This window comes from Cebus imitator, unplaced genomic scaffold, assembly GCF_001604975.1.
Source record: "Cebus imitator isolate Cc_AM_T3 unplaced genomic scaffold, Cebus_imitator-1.0 Scaffold88, whole genome shotgun sequence".
NCBI lineage: Eukaryota > Metazoa > Chordata > Mammalia > Primates > Cebidae > Cebus > Cebus imitator.
In genome coordinates, this window is record NW_016107403.1 from 1593021 (window position 1) to 1606087 (window position 13067).

A 13067-nucleotide genomic window follows, 5' to 3' on the forward strand; every position below is an offset into this window, starting at 1 on the left:
TTTAGTAGAGACAGGGTTTCACCATGTTGGCCAGTATGTCTTTAAACTTACTTACTTTAAACTTACTTCAAACTTAGCACCACTTTAGATGGTATAACCAGAAAAATTACTGAATTTAGGCCAGATTGGCCTCTTAAAGTAGCTATGTGGTATTGAGCAAGTTACATAGCTTTTATAAGCTTCCATTTTGTCCCCTGTAAAATGAGAAACATATTTATAAGAAATCTTGTTTGAATTATTTAAGGTAATATGTATAAAAAGTAAAATTCATTAAGTACAATTAAAAGGACTTGAAGTCAGATACGGTGGCACAGGCCTGTAGTCTCAGCTACTTGGGAGACTGAGCCCGAGGAGGGGCTTAAGCCCAGAAATTTGAATCCAGATTGGGCAACACAGCAAAACTCTTATCTCTTAAAAAAACCTGATAAATAAAAGGACATGAACTGTGTGTGAATGAGAGTGTAAATGAATAAATAAAGGAAGAGTGAAATCCAGACTGAATATTCAAGTCTATAAAACTACATCTAAAAGCAATAATGTAATGATAGTGTTTTTTTATAAATAAATACATATATATATAACTCCCTTGGCCTGATGCTGTGGCTCACTCCTGTAATCCCAACACTTTGGGAGGCCAAGGTGGTGGATTACCTAAGGTCAGGAATTCGAGACCAGCCTGGCCAACACAGCAAAACCCTGTCTTTACTAAAATACAAAAATTAGCTGGGCATTGATTCTCAGTGATTCTCCTGCTGGCACATGCCAGTAATCTCATCTACTCAGGAGGCTGAGGCAGGAGAATCGCTTGAACCTAGGAGGTGGAAGTTGCAGTCAGCTGAGATTGAGCCACTTCACTCCGGCCTGGGAGACAGAGCAATCCTCTGTCTCAATAAATAAATGAATGAATGAATGAATGAATGCTGGATGTGGTGGTGTGCTCCGGTAATCCCAATTTAGGAAGCTGGGGCAGGAGAATCACTTGAACCCAGGAGGTGAAGGTTGCAGTGAGCTGAGATCATGCCACTGCACTCCAGCCTGGCAACAGAGTGAGACTCCATCTCAAAAAAAAAAAACAAGAAAAGAAAAAACACTCTTTGTAGCTATTGGAAATAGACTTTTAGTTAAATTCCACCTCTCTCGTTTCAACTTAGATTAAGACAAATAAGTAGCCAAGTATTTTTAAGAGAATATTTTAACTACACAATTATGTGATAACATCTACAGATATTATTTTTAAATTTTAGGTAATGAATTCAAATCTACTTACATTTTATCTCTAACTGAGTAAGCTCCTTTATAAAAATATTTTTAGAATCATATAATGTTTAAGCTGGCAAGAACTGTGAATGGGAAACTGGGGCCCAGAAGACATGAATGATTTGCTGTATTAATTAGTAGCTGAGCTGGGACTTAGCTTCAGAATGTAAACGTTTGTCAGAATTAATTGCAGGAGTTGTCACAAGCAGACCAGGATGTGACTCATAGAGTATTGTGCAAATTAAGCTCTTTGTACCATATATGAAAAACATAGGTTGGTTTTGTTTTGTTTTGTTTTGTTTTCCCAATGGAGTCTCACTCTGTCACCCAGGCTAGAGTGCAGTGGCAGGATCTCAGCTCACTGCAACCTCTACCTCCTGTGTTCGAGTGATTCTCCTGCCTCAGTCTCCCACATAGCTGGGATTACAGGTGTGCCCCACCATGCTTGGCTAATTTTTGTATTTTTAGTAGAGATGGGGTTTCACCATGTTGGCCAGGCTGATCTTGAACTCCTGACCTCAGGTGATCTGCCCACCTTGGCCTCCCAAAGTGCTGGGATTACAGGCATGAGCCGCTGCACCCGGCAGTTTTTTGTTTTTTTTTAAGGAAGCTGACTTTGGTATTGGTTGGACATGATCTCCAGAGAAGTATCTGTCTGTGTTAGAGTGTTCTGGTTTGCTGTTTCCAAAAATATTTTTCTGAAATACTACTATAATCATGTGACTTGCACTGACAGTGTTGATGTTGATTACTAATGTATATTTTCTGTTCCTACAAATGTGCTTTTTCTTTTTAATCCCTATATGACCTCAAGCAAATCCTTAACTATTTCCATTTTTTCAACTAGAAAATGTGGCATAGTACTACCATGATTATCTGTAATCTCTAAGATGCTGTGCAGACTCTACATGGAATTTATTTAGTGGATAACTAAATCTCTTTGTGTCTTATTGCCAACCTAAAAATAAAAACAAAAACAAAACATAGCCCTTTATTTATTTTTGCCGAAACTAAAGATGTATGATGTAATTATATGAAGAAAGGGAAATGTTGGCTGAAATGACAGGGGACTCTTACTCAGATTTATCTGGAACTAAGCATTAATATATGAAACACTTAGCATAGATATGTGATGATTTAAATGAAAGAACGTGTGAATAAATACATGAAAAGTAGAGAAAAATATCTACAGATTGTTTTTTTTTTTTAAGTAAATTGTCTAACAGTTTGCGTATATACATATATAATACCTCTGAAAAGAATTTATTCAGTTACTTTGTTCTGAGGCACGTGGTGTATATAAGAATGAAGGAGGCCGGGCGCGGTGGCTCAAGCCTGTAATCCCAGCACTGTGGGAGGCCGAGGCGGGTGGATCACGAGGTCAAGAGATCGAGACCATCCTGGTCAACATGGTGAAACCTCGTCTCTACTAAAAATACAAAAAATAGCTGGGCATGGTGGTGCATGCCTGTAATCCCAGCGACTTAGGAGGCTGAGGCAGGAGAATTGCCTGAAACCAGGAGGCGGAGGGTGCAGTGAGCCGGGGTCGCGCCATTGCACTCCAGCCTGGGTAACAAGAGCGAAACTCCATCTCAAAAAAAAAAAAAAAAGAATGAAGGAATACAAATGATGTCATGTAATATATTTTGCATGTATTTTCCATTGAAATCTTAAAGAATTACTGTTTGCCGGGCGCGGTGGCTCACGCCTGTAATCCCAGCACTTTGGGAGGCCGAGGCGGGTGGATCACGAGGTGAAGAGATCGAGACCATCCTGGTCAACATGGTGAAACCCCGTCTCTACTAAAAATACAAAAAAAAAAATTAGCTGGGCATGGTGGTGCGTGCCTGTAGTCCCGGCTACTGGGGAGGCTGAGGCAGGAGAATTGCCTGAACCCAGGAGGCGGAGGTTGCAGTGAGCCAATATCGCGCCATTGCACTCCAGCCTGGGCAACAAGAGCGAAACTCTGTCTCAAAAAAAAAGAATTACTGTTTAAGTCTAGATTCTGGTACCAGTCTGGCTAATTAGCTGTGAAATTTTTTGTATGTCTTTTCACTTATTTTGTCTTTCATTTTATTCTTATAAACAATGGTTTTTATATATCAACTATAAAATTTGAAGATTATGTGCAATAGCAGATGTTCATGGAGATCTTCAAATGATAATTATTTTAGTTGAATATCTGCTCACTTTGATTAAGATTCACACATTATACCTAGTTCATATAGTTTTGTCCTCTTTTCTCCTAAGATCTCAGTGGTTCAATAGCATCCCCAGATGTCAAATTAAATCTTGGCGGAGATTTTATCAAAGAATCTACAGCTACTACATTTCTGAGACAAAGAGGGTATGGCTGGCTTCTGGAAGTTGAAGATGATGATCCTGAAGATAACAAGCCACTCTTGTATGTAAAAATAATATGTATTTTTTGTTTTTTTTAGAGCTAATCTGAGGGATGATTATATTCTTTCTTGTTATTTAGCAAGAAAACATTAACCTTTTTGGTCAAAAGCTATAGGAGTTGTCAATTTTACTAGTAATTTAAAAAACTAAAATAATGAGAGTATTTTTTTTGACAAGTTAAAAGACAAAAATTAAAAGAATGGTAATCCTCAGCTGGGCGCAGCGGGTCACGCCTGCATTCCCAGCACTTTGGGAGACCGAGGTGGGTGGATCACCTTAGGTCAGGAGTTCAAGACCAGCCTGACCAACATGGAGAAACCGCATCTGTACTAAAAATACAAAAAATTGAACCTAAAGAGCTTTTAAATAAAAAGAAAAAGAAAAAAAAAATACAAAATTATCCCGGCATGGTGGCACATGCCTATAATCTCATCTCCTTGGGAGGCTGAGGCAGAAGAATCGCTTGAGCCTAGGAGGCGGAGTTTGCAGTGAGCGAAGATCTCACCATTGCATTCCAGCCTGGGCAACAAGAGTGAAACTCCGTCCCCCACCCCCCTCCAAAAAAAAGAATGGTAGTCCTGTAACTAACACACACACACACACACACACACTCCCCTATTCCAGCTTACCAGGTCTGTCAACTATCTGAAGTAATCAATCAATTTTAAAAAGGAAGGCTCTTAGGTACTTGCTGTTGAAATTAAGTTTCAGACAAATTAAGATTTCCAAAAAGATTACCTCTCCAAAATCTCTTCAATATAGAAATTCTAGAGCTACCACTGGGAGGAGAGCTACGAATAAAGGGGTTTTCACATTCTTTATAATACCTGAAATTTTGTGATTATCTGGAGATGAAAGTAAAGAAATGAATAGTTTTGAAAAGAAGAACCTATAGCTTTGCAAAATTGAGGCATTTCCAGGTTTTTCTTTGTATTAATTATCAGTAGAGTAAGTGCTGAAGCATCCTATGTTTCTTAATATTACCATATATCGGCCAGGCACAGTGGCTCACATCAGTAATTACAGCACTTTTGGAGGCTGAGATGGTTGGATCACTTGAGGTCAGGAGTTCAAGATGAGTCTGGCCAACATGGTGAAACCCCATCTCTACTAAAATACAGAAAAATTAGCAGGGCATGGTGATGCAGGCCTGTAGTCCCAGCTGCTGGGGAAGCTGAGGCATGAGAATCCGGGAGACGGAGGTTGCAGTGAGCCGAAATCACGCCACCACAAGCCAGCCTGGGCAAGAGAGCAAGACTCTGTCTCTAAATAAATAAATAATGCTATATCATCAAATCTAAGACACTATTGATTATAAGATGAGGTTATTTTACATATTAATTAAACAGAAAAGTGCATAAGACAGCATAAAGCTGGGACATCAAAGGGCTGTAGTGTGAGGATGAATGATAACCCACAGCATAGAAAGAGATAGCAAGGAAGCTTACTTCATTTTGGCAGTGGATAAGATGTTGCAAGAAGGAATTTTCCCAGAGAACGCAAAACCCACACTGGTTTTTATATAGGTTTCCAATCTGAATTGGGCCCAAAAAGTCTCAAGCAGAAAATTTTACTTAAAGTTTTCTTAAATTGATATTGCCCCTAGGAGACTGGCAAAAGGAAAGGTAAATATTAGAAACACCTGGTGTCACTCCAGGCTTACGATTGTAAGACGCCGGCGATTGAGATACATCCCACATTTAGAGATGTTGGAATTTTTTAAATGTACACCTTGGAATTAGTGAAATGTGGTACTTCAAATGCAAATGTTTTGTTGACCTGTAGAGATCATACTGTCTTATTTAAAGTTTTCTTAATTTTTTTTTTGCAACTGTTTTAGTATTTAGAAATGTCTGCCTTTTGAGAATTTTTATTTTAAAATTATAGGGAAGAATTGGACATCGATCTAAAGGATATTTACTACAAAATCCGATGTGTTTTGATGCCAATGCCATCACTTGGTTTTAATAGACAAGTGGTGAGAGACAATCCTGACTTTTGGGGTCCTCTGGCTGTTGTTCTTTTCTTTTCCATGATATCATTATACGGACAGTTTAGGGTAAGTATATCTTATTTTATACAAATTCTAAATATTTTGAGAGTTTCAAAAATTAAATATAAAATATTAACTCTATAATATACTGTACTATATTTGAGAAATGCTTTACCTTTGCCCATTATTTCTCACTTGTTCATTCCTAAAACTGTTCCATAATTAAATAAGTGAGGCGTACCTTAGATTAATGTTTTCAAATTATTCCATGTCATGATTGACATAGAAAGTATTAATATTTTTGTGGCACACTGGGGTAGAATGCATAGAACCACTCCCAGCTAACCAGAAGTCACCAGAAGGGCTGCTTATGCCCCTTCTGATTTTCCCCAGAGATGAAGAGTTTTAAATGTAGTACTCATATTCATATTTCTACCTTTTATTCATTCATAATTCTGTTCTTAAAATGACATTACTTTAAATGAATTATGAGAAGGATTCTATCAGTATTTGTTTTTATATTACTACTGGTATTTTAATCACTGTGTCCTACTTTCAGATACTTTATCACCAAAACACAACATATATGCATCACTCCCTCATGCCAAGTTTAAGGCTTTGAGGGGGCAAAAAGTTGCCCTTCACCACAGGGATTTGGAAATGAATGAGTTTCTGGTGGCTGCTGTAATAAATTGCCACAAGCTTAGTGGCTTTAAACAACACAGATTTATTGTTTTACAGTTCTGAATGTCAGAAGTCCAAAATAAGTCTTAAAGGACTAAGATCAAAATGTCTATAGGGCTGGGGCTTCAGGGCAGAATCTATTGCTTGTTTCTTTAATTTCCAGAGGCTGTCAGCAATCCTTGGCTTCTGGCTGTATCACTATGATCTCTCTTTCCGTGGTCACATTGCCTTCTCCTTTATTGTACTTAAATCTCCCTCAGTTTCCATCTTTTTTTTTTTTTTTTTTTTTTTTTTTGAGACAGAGTTTTGTTGCACGGGTTGGAGCACAACGGCATGATCTCGGCTCACTGCACCCTACACCTCCCAGGTTCAAGCAATTCTACTGCCCCAGTCTCCCAAGTAGTAGGGATTACAGGCATGCACCACCATCCCCAGCTAATTTTGTATTTTTAGTAGAGATGGGGTTTCAACATGTTGGTCTGGCTGGTCTCGAACAACCTCAGGTGATCACCCTGCCTTGACCTCCCAAAGTCCTGGAATTACAGGCATGAGCCACAGCACCCAGTCTCAGTTGCCATCTTTTAAGGACAATTGTTATTACATTTAGGGCCCACCAAGGTAATCCAGAATAATCTCTCTATCACAAGATTCTTGGTGCATTACTATACTATTCTTATTAATATTTACCCTAGATTAGTAGTTTATATCAGATAGTCTGTTAAAGTGTTGTAAAGACCATTGAAGAAGGTGAATGGGGACTCTGGTCTCCTGCCTATTACCAGTTCTTCATCTAGAACATCTCTAATTTTATCTGTTTTGTATAATCTTTCATTTTAACAAAGGGTTCTAAGGTTAAAAGCAGAAGGTTACGATACCATCATAGGATGTCACTCAGTTTGGATTTGCTTGATGTTTTCTCATGATAGAATTCTGATTATGCATTTTTGGCAAGAATATCACAGAAGCGACATTGTGCCCTTCTCTATATACTAACAGGGAGTATGTGATACTGATACGTCTTATTATTGGTGATGTTAACCTTGATCACTTGGTTAGGTGATGGGGTAGTATCTTCAATTTATCCAGTATAAAGTTACTATTTTTCTCTTTGTAATTAATAAATATCTTATAAAGGTGCTTTGCAACTAGGCAAATACCCTGTTTCTCTTCTAACTTTAGCCTACTAATTTTAGCATCCATTGGTAGATCTTGCATGCAGTAATTATTACTATAATGTTTATAGAATCATGAGTTTTCTGTTTCCCTCATTCATTTTACTCTTTGAGTTAGAATCCAGTACTGTCATCATTTATTTTATTACTCAGATTTTTCAAGCTTTAACCATTGGGAGCTCCTTCAAGTTGCCTTCTGTCTCCTTTCAACATATCCCATTCTTTTTTTGAATACTTCCTTTCCTTCTTACTTCACATGGTGTTCTGGGCTAATCTTGTATTTTGCCTGTCCCAGCCTTGGAATCAATCATTTCTTTAAGGAGTCCTCTTTCTTTTAATTAGGAAATAATATTTAGAAACCAGTTTCTGGGGCTGGGCATGGTGGTGCACTCCTGTAATCCCAGCACTTTGGGAGGCTGAGGTGGGAGGATCACTTGAGCTCAGGAGTTTGAGACCAGCCTGAGCAACATAGTGAGACCTGGTCTCTATTAAATAAGTAAATAAACAAACAACATAGCAAGACCTTGTCTCTATTAAATAAAATCATAATTAAATTAATAAATAATAAAAGAAACCAGTATCCGGGCAATAAATGTGCTTATGTGGCTCCTGGGGTGTTATTTCTTGACCATCCCAGCAGACAGATCTTGAAAATATAAATATATGTATGTATCATTACACTAAGTTTGAGTAGTTAAGATTGTCTCAGATGGCTTCCATATTTCTGTTACTTGAATAAGTATGTAATGTAAATTTTGAAGACTTCCAGAGAAGATTAGTAACTTGCTTCAGAAATAAATTTTTCTTGCAGGATGCTGTAAGCCAGGGGGTTGGTAGTAAACATTGTTTTTTCCAATAATCTTTTATCATAGATTTTGAAATACTGAGGTTTCTTTAGGCAGTTAGTAATTGCTAAAATTTTAATTTGGATGTAAAATTGTATTACATATTGTATTCGCCTCCCAGGTTCAAGCAATTCTCCTGCCTCAGCCTCCTGAGTAGCTGGGACTACAGAGGGGTGCCACCACACCCGGCTAATTTTTATATTTTAGTAGAGACGGGGTTTCACTATGTTGGCCAGGATTGTCTGGATCTCTTGACCTTGTGATCTGCCTGCCTCAGCTTCCCAAAGTGTTGGGATTACAGGGGTGAGCCACCATGCCTGGCCTTGTATACATCGTATTCTTATTAAGTTTTGGAATGATACCTGAGAGCTCATATAACCTCTCTATGACCTGAACTTGAGTGTGCTAACTGTCATTTATGGCAGAGAATTGAATTCCTGGAAAATTATCAGCTTATTTTATGTGAAAATATTAATTGCATGATTTTTCCCTCTAAGGTGGTCTCATGGATTATAACCATTTGGATATTTGGTTCACTAACAATTTTCTTACTGGCCAGAGTTCTTGGTGGAGAAGTAAGTAGTTAATTTTGAAAATAACCTTTCTTTTTTATGATGAGTTTAATTTTTGATACTGTATATATCATCATTAGCTATACAAGAAAATAACTGTTTCTTGTCCCAGAATTGCTTTATGCTAGTTCCTTTAAGATGATCAACATATTATTATTGTGCTTACTCAATCAATGGTACACGAAATGAGGAAAAAGAAAATATCCCCTCCCATTTCTGAAGTAAATGCAGCCTATTTTTTATTTATGAATTTTTTATTTTTAGATGGAGTCTTGCTTTGTCACCCAAGCTGGAGTGCAATGGGGCAACCTCGGCTCACTGAGACCTCTGCCTCCCAGGTTCAAGCGATTCTCCTGCTTCAGCCTCCCAAGTAGCTGGGATTATACATGTGCCACCACGCCTGGCTAATTTTTGTATTTTTAGTAGAAATGGTGAAACCCCTCTACTGAAACCCCCAACCTCAAGCGATCTGCCCACCTTGGCCTCCCAAAGTGCTGGGATTACAGGAGTGAGCCACCACGCCCAGCCAAAATTTATTTATTTATTTTATTTATATATTTATTTTTATTTAATTTTTTTAAGATGAAGTTTTGCTCGTTGCCCTGGCTGGAGTGTTAACAGCACAATCTTGGCTCATCGCAACCTCCACCTCCCGGGTTCAAGCAATTCTCCTGCCTCAGCCTCCTGAGTAGCTGAGATCACAGGCATGCACCACCACGCCCGGCTAATTTTGTATTTTTAGTAGCAGCGGGGTTTCTCCATGTTGGTCAGGCTGGTCTCGAACTCCTGACCCCAGGTGATCTGCCTGCCTTGGCCTCCCAAAGTACTAGGATTACAGGCATGAGCCACTGTGCCTGGCCTATTTATTTGTTTTTGAGATGGAGTCTTGCTCTGTCGCACAGGCTAGAGTGCAGTGGTGAGATCTCAGCTCACTGCACCCTCTCCCTCCTGGGCTCAAGCAGTTCTCCTGCCTCAGCGTCCCAAGTGGCTGGGATTACAGGAGCCCACCACCTCACCCAGCTAATATTTTTTTGAGACAGTGTCTTGCTCAGTCTGCAGGCTAGAATGCAGTGGCACGACCTCGGCTCACTACAGTCTCCACCTCCCAGGTTCAAGCAATTCTCCTGCTTGAGCCTCCTGTGTAGCTGGGACTACAGGTGCACAGCACCACACCTGACTAATTTTTTGTATTTTAGTAGAGACAGAGTTTCACCATGTTGGCCAGGATGGTCTCAGTCTCCTGACCTTGTGATCCACCCACTTGGCCTCCCAAAGTGCTGAGATTACAGGCATAAGCCACGGTGCCCAGCCTAATTTTTGTATTTTTAATAGAGACACAGTTTCAATCATCTTGGCAGGCTTGTGTTGAACTCCTGACCTTGTGATCCACCCGCCTCAGCCTCCCAATGTGCTGGGATTACAGGTGTGAACCACTACACCCAGCCTTATTTTTTTTTTTTTGAGATAGAGTCTTGCTTTGTCACCCAGGCTAGAGTGTAGTGGCACAATCTCAGCTCACTGCAACTTCCATCTCTCAGGTTCAAGTGATTCTCCTACCTCAACCTTCCGAGTAGCTGGGATTACAAGCACGCACCACCCCGCCTGACTAATTTTTGTATTTTTAGTAGAGACAGGATTTCACCATGTTGGTCAGGTTTGTCTTGAACTCCTGACATCAGGTTATCTGCCTCAGCCTACCAAAATGCTAGGATTACAGGCATGAAGCACTGCACCCAGCCGGAATTTATTCTTACAGAAATTCTCAAACTTTTTGATCTCAGGTTGTCAAAGAGATTTGTAACAATAAACCAACTACATTTTAAATGTATTTTTCTTTATATTTAAAGAAAAATAACTATATTTTTCAAAACAGAAGAGTAGTCTTGTGTTACCTTTTTGTTTTTTTTGTTTTGTTTTGTTTTGTTTTTTTGAGACGGAGTTTCACTCATGTTACCCAGGCTGGAGTGCAATGGCGCAATCTCGGCTCACCGCAACCGCCGCCTCCTGGGTTCAGGCAATTCTCCTGCCTCAGCCTCCTGAGTAGCTGGGATTACAGGCACGCACCACTATGCCCAGCTAATTTTTTGTATTTTTAGTAGAGACGGGGTTTCACCATGTTGGCCAGGATGGTCTCAATCTCTTGACCTCGTGATCCACCTGCCTCGGCCTCCCAAAGTGCTGGGATTACAGGCTTGCGCCACCGCGCCCGGCCGTGTTGCCTTTTTGTAAGTAGCTTTAATGTCTGGTTTAATGGAAATTGGATTCTAATATATACTTTTTCCATTCAATCTGTTAAGATACATTGTTTTGGCTAAAGTATCTGAAGAAAATAAGGCCTTATACAGGTATACAATCGGAAAGGGAGAGTATTTTAATAACCTTTTCCAATTATTGTGAATATTCTCTGATATTATACCAAAACTCAAGGAGGCTGGTTGCTGTGGCTCATACCTGTAGTCCCAGCACTTTTGGAGGCTGACACAGGAGGATTGTTTGAGCCCAGGAGTTCCAAGACCAGCCTGGACAACACAGGGAGACCCTATCTCTATAAATAATTTAAAAATTAGTCAGGCATGATGGTGTGTGCCTGTGGTCCCAGCTACTAGGGACTGAGGCAGGAGGCTTACCTGAGCCTGGGCGGTTATGGCTGTGGTGAGCTGTCTTCATGCCGCTACACTCTAGCCTGGCCGACAGTGAGATCTTGTCTCAAAAATAAATAAATAAGGAATTTTGAGCTAGGTGTGGTGGTACACACCTGTAGTCCCAGCCACTTGGGAGACTGAGGTGGGAGGATCACAGAGGATAGTCCGGGAGTAGTAGTAGTTTTTTTATTTTGTTTTAAAAAATGAGTTTCTTTTTTCCCTTCTATTTCTAATTTCGGAAGTGAGTATTAGCTATATATGCTCAATCCAGCATCTTAACAAAACTCTTGAATAAATTTAGAGTAACATCTGTGAAACTTTAATACTCTGCATATGGAAATTTAAAAAATAATTCTAATAAACACTTAACATTGTATTTGTTTATATATTATTTCTTATGTCCTAGACAAAACCTAGTATAATATTTACATGAAAATTACATGTTTTGTTAATTCAAGACTAAATTAATTCAAGACTAATTTGATGTAGGAGTTTAGGGGCCTAGATTTTAATTTGAATACTGACACTTTACTAGCTTTGCTTAATCAACTTATTCACAATAGGGACGATAATGTCTATTCATAAGGTTGTTATTTCATTTGATTTCCATAGCATGTGAAGCCCTATTACAGAGCTTGGCATAAAGTAGTCACTAAAAAATATTTTTCTCTTCAATCTCTCCTGGTCACCTTCCTTTCCTTCTGGTCTTCATTTGGAACATCCATGTTCTCTAGACCTTGGATTTTTTATATGAATGGGATGGTTGTAGTGCCTTTAAGTAATTCTACAATTTAAGGGAAATAGTGACAAAATGTATTGTAGAGATATACTGAGTTAGTATGAAACTCAAGAGAGAGATAAATGCTGTAAATGTAGATTTGGGTATTATCAGCAAATTTATGATAATTGTAATTGTATTGGTTGGTGAGACTATCCAGGAACATGGGAGATTATATGATAATTTGAAATGATAAGTATAATAGTTTATTATTTCTTATTCTCACATTTATTTAAATACAGCAAGGAATATATGGTGTTCAGTTGTGATTAAAATGAGTATCTTGATTTCTATGACATTTATTTGAAATTTTCAAAATTCACAGGTTGCATATGGCCAAGTCCTTGGAGTTATAGGATATTCATTACTTCCTCTCATTGTAATAGCACCTATACTTTTGGTGGTTGGATCATTTGAAGTGGTATCTACACTTATAAAAGTAAGTTAAGGATTATGTATTACATGAAGTAGTTTACTGTTTTCCAATGTCCGAAGTATATGAGGCCTCTAGCTAGGAATGTTGTAATATAAAGCTATTTATCAAACAGTTGGTAGTATTTTGGAAGTTATCTTCCTTACTGATTTCACCAATTACATTTCTTTTATTTTTTTTTCCTTTTGATCACCAGATATTACCATTTGTCTGGAGGGAAAAATAAAGAGTAAATCAGGTTTCAGTATATAACAGTCAGACTTACTTATTTTTTTTTTTTTTTTTTTT

General features: G+C 38.6%; 1 protein-coding gene across 2 annotated transcripts in view; it reads left to right on the forward strand.

Annotated features, from left to right (window-relative positions):
* Positions 1-13067, forward strand: part of YIPF4 (Yip1 domain family member 4) — a 39480-nt gene that overhangs the window by 4704 nt on the left and 21709 nt on the right. For both annotated transcript variants that reach the window (XM_017534846.2, XM_017534845.2), the window contains exons 2-5: positions 3508-3661; positions 5548-5719; positions 8852-8929; positions 12672-12785. In XM_017534846.2, coding sequence (XP_017390335.1) covers positions 3508-3661; positions 5548-5719; positions 8852-8929; positions 12672-12785 — 518 coding nt within the window. The remainder of the gene's footprint in view (positions 1-3507; positions 3662-5547; positions 5720-8851; positions 8930-12671; positions 12786-13067) is intronic.